Genomic DNA, 14,088 nt, shown 5'->3' on the forward strand with positions numbered 1-14,088 from the left:
GTAATGAGCCACCATGTGGTTGCTGGGATTTGAACTCTGGACCTTCGGAAGAGCAGTCGGGTGCTCTTACCCACTGAGCCATCTCACCAGCCCCCTGGGCTTGATTTTTTAATGAGGCTTTGGCTACAGAGAACACATAAGCAGCTGAAATGGCACTGTAATAATAACTATGCAACACACAAAAAAGCTATTTCTTAAATATTCTTAAAATTGTCCAACATGAGAGGAGTCAAAGCCTGAACCGTCGTTACCGTCAGGGAAAAGCATTTATTTGTATCCTACAAAGATTCCCATTTAACTGCAAAACCTGTGTGTGTTTGAGCATACAGGGGGTATGTGTGTTACCATTAAAATGTTAGCAGTGGCTCATGGGAGAGAGGAGTTAATAACCCCGCTAAAAGAACCAGGCTAGTGATGGAATTCTTCAGGTTTCTTTATTAAAGGGCGCTCTCTCCGACAGAATTTCCAGAAGTAATGCGACCAGTTCTATCACTTTCTTAGCAGGTTTAAGGGAAGTAATTCATCGAGATGCCACAACTAGTATTCCTATTGCAGTACGGTTTGTTGCTTTGAAATATGTGTAGGAAGGAAGAAAGCGTATCTGAAAAACTGCTTTGTTGTCCTGTGGGGAAGGTACACAAGCTGGGAATATATTAATCTTAACATCAGTGCATTTTTTTTTTTTAAACAAATGAAGCTAAAAGGTCTCCTTAAGATTCTGCAAAGATGTTGATGGAGAGATTGTACGAGAGGATGTTGGCCTGTGACAGAATTCACAGTTTGCAGAAACAAACGTCCTTTCACTCAGTGATCCATCAGGAGGCACCGGAGGCCAGAAAGTCTCAAGGCAGTTATGCTTGGCAGGGCTGATCATCAAAAAGCCGTTCTCTTCCGCTCTGTTTCCCTCCCGGGCAAACAGACGCAGCTTACAGAACCCCCCAGCATGCAGAGGTGGCTCTCAGGACACTCAAGTTGGAAGGCTACTGAAACTGAAAGATGACGTTGGATCTTGGTGGAACAGAAACCCGATTTGGTTAGTTTGGGTTTTGGGTTTTTTTATTTTTGTTTTTTGTTTTTTAAATAATGATTTATGGCACTCAAAACTGTCAGATAGTTTTTGAAATATTCAATGATGTAAGCATGTTGCTTCGAGGAAGTGACTGGAATATGTTTATGTTAAAAGATAAAATTGAAAGTCTTACTAAAAAATAGCTAACATGGAAAGGCAGGGTGAAAACTAGTTCTTTGGAGATGTTTACAGTAGAGGTTACTTTATAATTGAAAATGACCTCCTTAGACAGGAAAGATGGCTCAAGGGTTTAGAGCCTAAATTCCATCCCTCCACCCATATGGTGGCTCTCCACTCCCTGTACCTCCAGTTCCAGAGGCTCTGAAACCCTCCTCTGGCCCCAGAGAGCACAGTACCCTTGTGGTACACAGATATACATGCAGGCAAAACACCCATACACAGAAATCATTAAACCTGGTGGAGATTACCCTCCCCAGAAAGTCACAAGTTCATATTCCTTTATACCTCAATGCTTATACGCTAAATATCAAGGTTTACAAAGCATGCAGTCAGTCCAAGGAATTCCCCACTTAGGAATCCCAGAGATAAACTATTAGCAGTTTATCACATTAAATACAAACCATGCTTCGGCAGCATACACCATTTCCTACCACACTTGTGCCTGACCTCTGAGACCCAGCTCAAATTCCATTCTACCCACTATTTCTGAATGATCCGCTGTATAACAGTGTACAGGAAGAGTTAGATGGATTTAAGGACAGACTTCTATGGTTTCTATTAACTCTTAAAAGTTTCAAACAGAGGTCTATTTTTCTAGAGATGGTTTTGAAAGGGGGTGTGTGTGTTTGTGTGTTTGTGTGTGTGTGCGTGCACATGCACACACACACAGAGGATCTTATAGTGCTACTTTTTGTATGTTGTTTGTCTTTGCTGCTATCACGGGGATAGGAATTACACACTTCACCACACCCACAGTAGATATGTGTTGCCTTGTATGGTCTCCTTCAAAACCTTTCAACTGAAAGTGTTCCACAGAATGATGAAATCATGACATCGGTTATATTTATTGTCGCTATATGTTTTGTTTGTAATAGATACAAGCATCATGTATCTTCTTTAATGACAGTAGAAGTAACATTAAAAACAGCCTTTGAAACCAGAGTTAGGAGGCTATAAAGGGAACATTCCAGAAGTTATAGCCTGGAAATAGGAATTTTGGTTACTGCCACCCTTAAACTGTAGGACTTTGGAATGACTGCAACTGGAAAAATTACATTGTATCCAAAGGTTCAAGATGCAAACTAAAGGTTACCGGACATATTGATAGAAAGGACATAGTACCTTTCCTTTATCTTCTATAGTCTTCTGGGGTTTGGATACATGATTTCCAAGCCAGTCTCCACAACAACTCCAGGTGACCTTTACTGCTTTGCCTTAGCCTCCGGAGTACTGGGATTATAGGATGTGTCACCAGCCTGGCTCCTTCCTGCGGGCCATCCGGGCTCTCTGTTCTTTCTCAGTGTAGAATGGTCCACAATAAACTCCCACTTTTCTTCCTTTCCTCGAATCTTCTCTAATGTACTTGAATTTCTGTCCCACCAAACTACAACTCCCAAGACACCCTCCCCAAACGATTTCCGTTTTTCATGTTTGCTGTTTGATTAGAACAGATCAATGATCTCTTTCCAAATTTACCAAAGTAGACACATAAAGTTTAAAGATAATTACTCAACGGGTAAACAAGCAGACACTGTTTTAAAAACAAAGAACAAGCCCTCCCTCGAAGTCTAAGACACACTAACAACTTCCAAGCTGTGGAAAAAGCCCTAAACGGATTTAACTGCAAGTCTCTTTGGCTTGTCCTTTTCAGCTTAGGCTGACCTGCTTAACTCAGGGGTAGGGGACACCCTGGCAATATCTGCACATCAGGAGACGTTATCTGCAGAAACTGGAGGCAGGGCTCCTAACAAAAGAGCTACTGGAAAGCTTTGATGTGCCCAGTGCATGAGATAGCCCTAGGCCACCTTCCCTCAAAGATACAGCCGAAGCGGATGCTGGTCCTCTCCTGCAAGCAGAATCCCGAGCCTGAGGAAGTGTCATCCCGTAGCCCCGGGGTACATGGCCCCTCCGGTCCCGCGCCCCGCAGCTCCCTGCCCTGCACCCACCACGCGCGCAGCCCCGGGGCGGGGGAAGCGGCGCCGAGACGGAAGCGTTCCCTTTGGGTGAAAGGTCACCGTCCCCGCCCGGCCTCCCAAGGCTTTGGGCAACCCGCTACCGTCCGGGACTCCCGTAACCGGGAGCTGGGACACTCGGGAACACAGGCGCTCGGGCCACGACGCTCGGCGGTTGGGCCGCTCCGCACCCGACTTACCCCTCCCGCCGCGGCGGCCGCTGGGCTGGAGAGAGCAGAGGCGAGGGGACCCGAGGCCAAGGGGACAGGGGAGCTTTCTGAGTTTGTGTATTTGGGGGTGGGGGTCAGAGTTCGTGACCCCACCCTCGGCTTGGCGGTGCACGGTGCTCTTGGCGCCTGCGCATTAGCGCGGTGGAGAAGCGGCCGGCGGTGGTGACGTTCCCTGGGCGAAGCCGAGGGCCCCGGAGTCCAGCGGCGGTTCTGGAAGTCGATTGCCCCCTGCAGGTGTGGAGGGAGAGCGCCGCCGCAGCTGCGTGTCCACCCGATGCCCTGTGAGGATGATAGATAGCATCAAGTTCTTCCAATACCTGCAACTCTGGTGCCAGGCCTCCGCGGGCACGCGCACCCAAGTGCACATACCCAAACACATGTAGTTAGAAATCAAAGACAACCGAGGGCTGGAGAGATGGCTCAATGGTTAAGAGGACTTGTGGCTCCTCCAGAGAACTCGGTTTGATTCCTAACACCCTTCTGGCCTGTGGTCATCTGTAACTTCAGTTCCATTGGATTTGGTGCCCCCTTCTGTGCACACACATATGTGCAGGCCGAACACCCCATACTAAGAGTAAAACTCTTGAAAAGAAAGAAAGGAAAGGACAAGTCTTTTGAGACCTGGCCTGTCGGAACCCAGACTGGTCTTTTAACTAGTGATCCTTCTGCCTCCCTCTCCAGTGCTGTAGCGGTTTGTTTTGCTTCGTTTTTAAATTTCATTATTATGGGTGTTTTACCTGCATCTATGCCTGGTACACCACAGGTGTGCCTGGTCCAGGTAGAGGCAATCAGATCCTCTAGATGTGAAGTTAACAGATCGTTTTGAGTAGCCTCGTGGGTGCTCGGAATTAAACCTGGATCCTCTAGAAGTGCAGCCAATGATCTTTAACAGCTGAGCCATCTCTCCTGCCCCTTAAAGGACGTTTTTGATTTGAGAAATAATAAACAACCTACTTGGTCTGGGTTAGGTGTCTTTAATGTCTGGAAAACTGGACTTTGTTATGGGCACTCTCTTAGTTAGTTCACCAGTGCTAAGGAGTCTGTATAGGGTAACAGGGCCCAGGAAAGAACACCCTGACCCTGACTTGACCCAAGCCCAAGACCTTGTCCCAGAGTCTGATCACAGAATCCCACCAATCCTCAAGCGTTGGCCCAGATCAGGCCACATAATCCTCCAATTGCAGGCCACCCCACACCCCAAGAAACCCTATATAAAGTCCATTTTCTGCCCAGTTCCCTGAAGTTTCTTGAAGAGGCAGCCATCTTCCTGGGTTTTTCCCTCCCAGCAAATCTCGTGCGAGGTTTCTTGTGCAGTGTGGAGGTGACTTTGTGGTATTCCTTGGCTCATGGTGGCCAAGCTACCTTTTCCAGAAGAGCTGTAACATCACAATTTGGAGAAACGTCCCCCTGCTTGAGCAGAGCTATAACACTGTCTGCCTAGAACCCAATCACATAGAACTTCCCAGCAATACGAGAACAGGCTGAGGCAAAATTGTGTCAAATTTTACCTGTCTTTATCAAAAAGCAAGAACACAATCACTGCTGTGTACCTTATGTTCCTAAGGGCTGTTTTTGGTCCATTTTGTTAGACGACGTGTCCCCAGATAGTTAACAGTTCCTGCTGATCAATAAAGATCTGCAAAACGAAAGGCCACCACCAGTGGAACATCACATTCTGACCGTGGTCACCTGTGGCAGGAAACTCTGGTCTTGTACTTCAGGTACTATGTGGTTTAGACTTTGAGGTGATCTGGAAATTTCCTTTGCATCAAGATAAACACTGTAGAAAAGCAGCTAGATTCAGGGCAGAAACCTAAGTGGGGGGGGGGGCTGGGAAATCAAAACTCTTTTTGTGCTAGGTCAAATAATTGTACCTTATGGTCCCATGGCCTCGTGTCTATAATCTTAGCACTTGAGGAGAAAGGCTGGAGGAACCGGAGTTCAGTCAGTTTGAAGCTAGCCTGGGCTGCAGCTCTAAGAAAATAGTACTATTTCTCTTTGGAATTATTTAGACATAGAAAAAGGACTTGCAACTTTCCCTACCATCTGGAACTGTTTCATACTTAGTTCTCTGAAAGCCTACCTCTACCTTTTAGCATTGGTTTGCCCATGTCTTAGTCAGGGTTTCTATTCCTGCACAAACATCATGACCAAGAAGCAAGTTGGGGAGGAAAGGGTTTATTTGGCTTACATTTCCATACTGCTGTTGATCACCAAAGNANNCAGGACTGNAACTNNAGCAGGTCAGGAAGCAGGAGCTGATGCAGANGCCATGGAGGGATGTTCTTTACTGGCTTGCTTCCCCTGGCTTGCTCAGCCTGCTCTCTTATAGAACCAAGACTACCAGCCCAGAGATGGCACCACCCACAAAAGGACCTCCCACCTGTTCACTAATTGAGAAAATGCCTTACAGCTGGATCTCATGGGGGGCATTTCCCCAACTAAAGCTCCTTTCTCTGTGATAACTCCAGCTGTGTCAAGTTGACACAAAACTAGCCAGTACAGCCCATAATGCAGCCTTTCCAATAACCTCAAGCTCTTCTCAACGGTGAACATGACAAAAGCACACTTGATTCGAGGAAAAGGGATACTTGAGATGTTTTCTTTCTTCTCAGTTCTCAATGCACATGCCCAAAGGGATGCTGTGGTTACCATGGTTACCACTCACCTCCAGTTCATGAACTTAAGTCACAAGAAGTTATGGTATTAAAACTTGGACACAGTGGCTCATCCTTGTCATGCTAGTACTTGGTAGGCCATGGCAGGAAGGTTGTTATGAATATTTGGTGAGCCTGGACAACAGGGCAAGACCCTGTTGCAAAAGTAACTGAATAAACCAGTCTGGAGACAGAGGCCACTCTTAGAGGATGGCTAGGTGAAGTTTCTCTTGGCCACAGTCTAGAAAAAGGGGGCCAGTGAGGTTCATCGTAAAGGTATGGCTTAGAAGACCTTGTCAAAGTGGGGCTGGGTGGCACATGCCTACAGTCCCACTTACTAAGGAGGCTGATGTGGAGAGTGTGGACACTGAAGGCTGGCCACCTTGGACTACATGGTATCAAAAATGAGTACAAACCAAAACCTCTAATAAAGGACTTCACACCAGCAGTAGATATTACAGTACATTTATTTTGTATGAATTATAATACATATTAACATTATTTACAATGCTATTTTTATTTATAAATGATCTTATGAACAGTAAGATACAAACCATTATCACTTTATGTAAAAAACAAAAGGTGTTTTGAGAAAAACATTAAAAGTGATTAATTTCTTTTCTGAAATTCGTTTTTACATGCAGCAAATGACTCCACGAAAGAGAAAACAAATATCTTGATATTTAGTCTTTTAAAAGCTCCTACCACCTTTAACTTCTTTTTTTCTAGCAGGCAAATTCCCATCAGAACCACTGCTGTCTTCACTGTGCGGTAAAAAAAACCTGTTTCCTTTCTTAAAATCCTTCCCCAGTAGTAACTGACGTTTCCTAGAAGGGAAAACACCATAGATTTTCATTTAGAAAATAACATTAAAAGTGGCATAGAAGCCGGGCAGTGGTGGTGCACGCCTTTAATCCCAGCACTCGGGAGGCAGAGGCAGGCGAATTTCTGAGTTCGAGGCCAGCCTGATCTACAGAGTGAGTTCCAGGACAGCTAGGGCTATACAGAGAAACCCTGTCTCGAAAAAACAAAACAAACAAACAAAAAAAAACAAAAACAAACAAACAAAAAAGTGGCATAGGCTCCAGAGCACGTGTACCGAAGATACTTTTCAGGGACCCACAGGGGGCATTTAACTAGACAAGCAAGCATTTATCCATGGCATGTAAGACATTCTTGTTGGATGTGGGCCACCTCCAGTGAGCAAGGCAAAGTGTTTTCAAGAACAGAACGCAGTAGGAATGGTGAGAGTGTTTATGAGCTGACGATTACAGGAACCAGGGAGGAGGGCACAAACAATCTAAAGGACGAGAGAACAGGATCCCATGCCTGGGAAGTGTCACATAACAAGGGGCAGAGCTGGGCTGACTGGCGTGAGAAAGGCGGAAGCAGGCCAAACCGCTGGGAGCGCCACTGAGGTTCACAGGAATTGGGATTAAATCAGAATTCTGCAGTATGCAGATTGCTTTGCAATGACTGAAACAGACTACACGGAAGAGGGGTTGAAATCAGGAGGGAAAAAACAAAACAAGAAACAAAACACGGTTGCTTTCCTAGATAAGGGCTTGAACCCAGGGTCTTCTACATAGCAGGCGAGTGTGTGTTACTGCAGCTCAGAGGGAAAGCTGTAGGACCCATGAAGGGGTGTAACAGTGGAAGAATGAAGATGGTAAGGACAAGAGAGACTCAGAGTCAGATCCCAGAGGTCCAGGTGGTGTCCTGAAGAAAACAGACTTGAACAGGAAGAAAGCGGGGTGCTAGTGTGGCCATGAATGTGGGCTTGCAGGACGGTGAGGAGAGAGTGGATCAGAGGCCCTTTGGAGATGAGAGTGGTAGCTGGGTCTTGTACTGAGTCAGGCAGGGTGACACCCTGAGGAGATAGCAGCAGGAGCTGTCCTGGGGAAACAGTGAGATTCTTACTTAAGGCAAAACCCCATGGAAAGCCTGTCTTCAATGTATTCAACTAGAGCTGCAAAGATCTAGGAGAACTGCAGAGAATAAAATAGGGTATTTATCCTTAAGGATCGTGGTGTGCGGTGAGGTAGGGTTGACTTCTAGAAATTCCAGCATTTTGACTACAGTGAGCACAGTGGAAGTGCGTGTAAGGCATACCCCCATATCGTGATGACTACATTAGGTTCTCAAATAGAAGGCTCCTCCACTCCTCCACAGCCTACTAAGTGTCTGGCTAACAAAAACATACTTCCCAGTTGTTTCCCTCAGTGCCATTCCATTGTGTTAGAAATCAGTCGGGGTGTCTGACATCGTAAAAAAATGTCAGTAAATACTCAAAGAATCAAGCTTCTTACTGCAGAAAACAAGAGCGGTCGGAGAAAACCGATCGATACAGGTTAGGAATTTGGGGTGTGGTGGGGTCATCTTCTGTTTCAGCTGCTACAGAGGATGAGCACTGCTGGGAACACTAAGAACGTCCCCTCTCCCAGCTCAGCCTGCTATCTTGTCTCAGTTATTTTCCAGCTTCTCATAGGAGACGACACCTGAGCCCAGGACTGGTGGCAGTACACACACGTGTAATGAGCAGCATTCCAGGGCTCCAGGATAGAAATGCTCCCCACATCCAGACTGTGCTGGCATCGTTCATCCATAAATGTTAGCAACGGAGCAAGCACAGGGGTAGAGTTCTACATAGAGACCCTGGGTTCAGAAATATTTCTAAAAGTAGTTTTATAGCAAATTATAAACACATTCTTATCAAATGCCACTGAATGAGCCAGGTTAAATAATACATGGTTGACAGTCTTTAGTAGCTTATGAAGGGATCAGGGGACAGTTAACACAATCTCACTCCACATTTAGAATGTCATAGGGGAGGGGTCACAATCTGATAGTTTCTATGCTGCCTTTTCCAAAGTTTTTCATAAGACTAAGCAAATGGAATCACACATGGATTCCAACACCTAGGAGTTACTCTGTGCGCTAACTTCTCTTTATATATATTCAGAGTTTGAACAGTGTATTGATTCTGTCACATGTTAGAAGACAGAATGACCTAGCTAACACTTCTTAGACTTTTTGAGGCTTACAAGAAAATTTAAGAGGTTGAGAATTCAAAGACAAAAGACAGAAATATACAGTAAAAGGAACCCCTGTCTCTAAAAGGAGTGCACTACAAACATTATGCAGATGCTCATGTGGAAAACAGTTATGTGATCCAATGAAAATATGTTTTGAAGAACTGATTTGCTTCCTGTGGCAAAGAAGGTAGGGTGTAGCATTCTGGGAAATTGTACAGGGCTTCAAATTATGCCATAGCCAGAGACATCCAAGAAAAACTGGACCTGCTACCTCTAGGTCTGCTTTATCTGCAGCAAATGACATCCAAAAGGCCTCATGAAGGTGTTCAGGATGAAAAAATAGTATTTAGAATGTAATTCTCTACTGCTGACATCATACTAAAAGCCACAGATTAAAGAAGCAGGAAATTCTTGCAGCCTTTAATAGGATATTTTATAGATAACCCTGCCTCTTAGCTGACAGTTTAAACTTAGTCAACAAAAGATTTAAACACTGATGCAATTTTAAGCATAACTTCATTCTCCTGCTGATAATCAACAACTTTATGTGCAAGTGGATTTGCATGTTAAACAGTAAGTATGCCAGGATTAAGAACATGAACCTTTCCTATTGAGGGATACTGACCGATAAGGTCCAAGTGGCAGCACACATCTAAATTCCTAGGATGTAGGAGCTGAGGCAGGGGGATGAGCCTTAGGCCAGCCTGGGCTGCTTAGAAGGACCCTGTCTCAAAAGGGGTAAAGAGGGGTTGGGGGGGAAGGAAAAGAAAAGAGAGAAAGAGAAGAAGAGGAGGAGAAGGATAATGATGATACTTTAAATGTCAAGGGGAACGAATCAAAGTAGAATAAAATTTCTTTAAAAAAAAAATAGTGGTTTTGGATCACTTGTAAAATACATGTTGCAGAAAATGTGACATCCTTTTAGATACAAATCCCAACACTGACTTGGCCTCAAAACTCTTAAGAATAATGAGGGTATTAGGTAACATGTTGCCTGCCGTATTCTATTTTCTAAAATATTCATCACTGAGCTTGGTGGCACACACATGTAATCCTAGCAGTTGAGAAGCCATGAGTCACAGGGTGGCATGGGTTACACAAGTTCCAGGCCAGCCTGGGTTCCAAAGTGAGCGTCTGTCTCAGAAAATGAAGAGAAGAATCACATTGACACCGATCTGGCGCTTTTAAATAAAGACTGGACGCGGCGGTACGGGCCTGGGACTCCGGTTGGTTAGGGTTTGAGGCAGGAAGACTGCAGCTCATGCTTTGCCTATACTACACACTTAGTTCGGGGCCAGCCTGGCAATTGGGGGGCTATGGACAACGATATCAGTACTGACTCTTTGGGGACTTCATTTCACAGTTACTGAGGTAGAAGCCGGTAATGTACATCTCTACTACAATATAAAAAGTTCCACCTAAGCTTAGTGACTCAAAAATACTCATTTTCATCAGCAATTTTAAAATTGTAACGTATAACCAACCATTGTATGGAAATTTGCTACTTAATATGTGTGCTTTACTTGCAAAGATTTACCAACAGTGAAAATGTCATGACATAAGGCAGACACAACAGTGTGGACGGCACATCATCAATGGAATACAGAATACAGTATTACAGTAAGTTCCCAGGCTCTAAACAGTACTTTAGAATTCAGTGTGAGTCTCAGAAACAGTTCTGACCAGCAAGTAAACATCAACATTTTAATAAATAACATACATGAAAAACATTTTTTAGGAACTGCATATATCCCTAACAAAACAATCTCTCTTATAACGACTGTGGGCGGATTGGTCTTGGCAATGTTCATTTTGCACGGCTTTTGAGTAGTTTTTAATCCATTCTGCTGCACCTCCACCTCGTTGGAACCTCAGAGGAAAGGCAGCCAGTGCTGCTACAATACTGTGCCTTCCTGAAATGCATCTATCCACCTGGTGATGAGAGACATCCGTTAGCCCTGAGAATTCAGCCAGGCAGCACCAAGAGCCCCCCTACGGCACACTGAGTTCTCACACACAGGACACTGGCTAGCCTTTATTTGGTAATCTGATCTAATGCTTTGCCTGGAGAGCGCATTCTCTGCGGCGTTACTAACTCACTCGGGAATGTTCTAACATGTCCTGGGATGAGTGAGGAGGCACACTAGGTAATGGCGCTTGCCACCAAGCATGACAACCTGAGTTTAGTCCCTGAGACCTACCTGGTGGAAGGTGGAAACTTGCTCCTGCAGACTATCCTCACACCCCACACTAACACCATATGGGTGCACACAAACAATCAAGAAATGGTAAACATGTGTGTTGTGTGAGTGTGTATGTCTGTGTGTGAATATGTGTATGTATGTGTGTTTACTTGGCTATGGGAGAGGTATATCATCAAAGGCCCTTATTACAATGCCTTTCCTCTCTCTCAGGTGAGGTATACACACACACACACACACACACACACATGGAAACAGTTAGGCACTGTTGCCTATCGTCAAACATCTAGAGGCAGGGGGATTGTTCAGAGTAGCCCTATGGCTGGTGGGTACTCAAGAACATGTGCAACTCTAGCACGTTAGCTCTTCACCACCTACAAGACTGCCCCCGAGCATATACTTGCATCCCCAAGCCCTTAACTCTAAAGCTGAGAAAACATGAACAACCCTTGCTGAAAACAGCAGCGTGCTTGTGGGGCTGACTAAGTCAAATGAGAGGTAAGCTGAGCTTTCGAGCAGAGGGGGCCTTTACGTCACAGCTGCACAGCTGCAGGGAGTCTCCTTAGACCTCAAATCAAGCCTGTTGCTGGCATTTTGAAGAGACTGTTCCAGCCTTGACTGTTGAACTTTCCTTCCACTGGAAACAGCCTGTGAGTCTCCTAGTTTGTCTGACTTCCCCTGCTTAAGCTAGTCAGCAGTTGTTTTAAGTCCTGCTGGTCCACAGAAGAACTAGGGGGGAATTCTGTCCTCTCTAAAGGAGAGGGCTTGTGCCTGCTTCAGCAGAGCTCCAAGTGCTCCAGGGTCCCGTGCTGTCAAACAGTATGGAGAGGACCACCCATCTTCTGTTTTAAAATTATTGGAATAACAGATTAAATGCTTCCAGTTTGGATCTCTGATTTAAATCCTGAGCCATCCTCTATGCTTTTGAAATGCCATTTAAAAGAACAGCTTGGAAGCTCCGGCAGAAAAGGGAACTGGGCACGACTTACCTCTGCGTGGAGTGGGCATCGTCTGCCTTAAATATGTAAAACACCATTCCTTTGTGCAGCAGCTGAAACACTTTAGACTCTGAAGTCTCGTCCTTGACTTGAGTGACGGTGAAGCCTAATAAAGGCTGACTTTCCAAAGCCGCCACATCCTAATTTAAAAACAGATGAAAGGAAGACAGGCTTTTAGACTGAGGTGTCAGGCAGGCTTGTACAGCTCAACTTCATGCACAACACAGTCCTTCTGACTGCTTATTTTTACTTAATGAGCAGTGAGCCACCTGCCAGCTCCCAGCCTTCTTACAGCCATTGGATTATGGTTTCCACTGCAGCCAAGGAAAGGAGGCCATTATCATTCACATTATGGAGGGAGACACACAACACTTAGAACGGTAAGTGGCTCTCACCTAGATCCCACCCGGGGAACTCTGGAACTCTTGCTGGTTGGAACTCTGTAGCCCAAGCAGCCCTGGGACTCACAGCAATTCACCTGCCTGGATTCTCCAGGCACGCGCCACTATGCCTGCTCCTCCCTTCCTCCTTTTCAGAGTCTCATGTAACTCAGGGTAGCCTCAAACTCAAGTAACTGAGGCTGACCATGAACTCCTGCTTCTCCCTTCCAGACTGCAGGCTTGTGTTACCAAACCCTGCTAGCTGCCCTAGAGGGTTTTGTAGGTTGCTGAGACACAGATCATGTTGGGTAAAAAGGCAGGACCCCAGGACAGCTAAGGACTGCTCATGACAAAGCCTATCTTGTTTTTGCTGATGCCTGATCAGTACAAGCTGGGGACACTCAAGAAAGGCCGGACAAAGGGCAACCTCTGTCTTGTGTGACTCTATCAGTGTCATGGCGACAAAAGCACTGGCATTTTAGTCCTGGGAAACTCCTGACATTCGAGTCAGAACTCATGGGAAAAAAGAATAATATTGTTCACATTAAAAGTACTAGTAACAGGCCAGACACAGCAGCTCACACTGGTAATCCCAGCACTGGAGAAGTTGAGGCAGGAGGATGATTATGAGTTTGAGGACAACCTAGGCTAAATGGTAAGTTAGAGATCAACCTGGGCTATCTCAAAAAGCCAAAGAGCAATAAAACAGCAACTCCATTTCCTGGCACCTCAAATGGCGCTCGCTCAGCATGGCCAGGGCCCCACATGCATCCTCGGTTCTACGTAAAACAAACCCACAGCACTAAGACAAGATCCCAAAGTCACTCTTAAGAGACCACCTTATACTGGGCAGTGGTGGCGCACGTCTTTAATCTCAGTACTTGGGAGGCAGAGGCAGGTGGATTTCTGAGTTTGAGACNAGCNTCGTCTACAGAGTGAGTTCCAGGACAGCCAGGGCTACACAGAAAAACCCTGTCTCAAAATAAATAAATAAATACATGCATACATACATACATACATACATGCATACATACATACATAAAAGGGTCCACCTTACCTCACTTGCAGCATATGTGTAGAGCACTTTGTTTTTGATGACAAACCAAAAGTGTTTCCATGGCTTTTTACTGCCCTTGGATCTGTAGAGGTAGCCGCTCATAGTGGAGTCTTCTGTGTTTGCTGACACCTGGAAAAGGAAGTCCTACGTGTAGCTCAGGGGTTCGCAGAACAACAAACACCACAATGAAAAGCAGAGGTACTCGCAACCACAAGCTATTGAAAGCCACAACCTCGACAACCTGTCAGAACAACACTGGGTTTTCTCTGTATTGGAGGGAGTGCAGTAAAGAAATTTGCCAACATGGCCACCCCATGATCTGGTTAAGG

General features: G+C 45.4%; 2 protein-coding genes across 3 annotated transcripts in view; both read right to left on the reverse strand.

The window, feature by feature from the left end:
- The window catches only part of Nr2c1 (nuclear receptor subfamily 2 group C member 1), a 58,671-nt gene extending 55,085 nt beyond the window's left edge, over positions 1–3,586 (reverse strand). The window contains exon 1 of one of the 2 annotated variants that reach the window (XM_021204807.1): positions 3,402–3,586. The gene's annotated coding sequence lies outside the window, so the exon portion shown is untranslated. Of the gene's footprint in view, positions 1–2,371; positions 2,858–3,401 lie in introns of those variants that run through there. The other variant, XM_029542615.1, reaches the window with a different exon arrangement.
- Positions 3,587–10,813: 7,227 nt separating this feature from the next.
- Positions 10,814–14,088, reverse strand: part of Fgd6 (FYVE, RhoGEF and PH domain containing 6) — a 108,825-nt gene continuing 105,550 nt past the window's right edge. The window contains exons 19-21 of the mRNA XM_021204981.1: positions 13,760–13,888; positions 12,314–12,462; positions 10,814–11,055 (exon numbers count right to left, since the gene is read on the reverse strand). Coding sequence (XP_021060640.1) covers positions 11,019–11,055; positions 12,314–12,462; positions 13,760–13,888 — 315 coding nt within the window. The 3' untranslated portion in view covers positions 10,814–11,018. The remainder of the gene's footprint in view (positions 11,056–12,313; positions 12,463–13,759; positions 13,889–14,088) is intronic.

This window comes from Mus pahari, chromosome 9, assembly GCF_900095145.1.
Source record: "Mus pahari chromosome 9, PAHARI_EIJ_v1.1, whole genome shotgun sequence".
NCBI classification, from domain to species: Eukaryota; Metazoa; Chordata; class Mammalia; order Rodentia; family Muridae; genus Mus; species Mus pahari.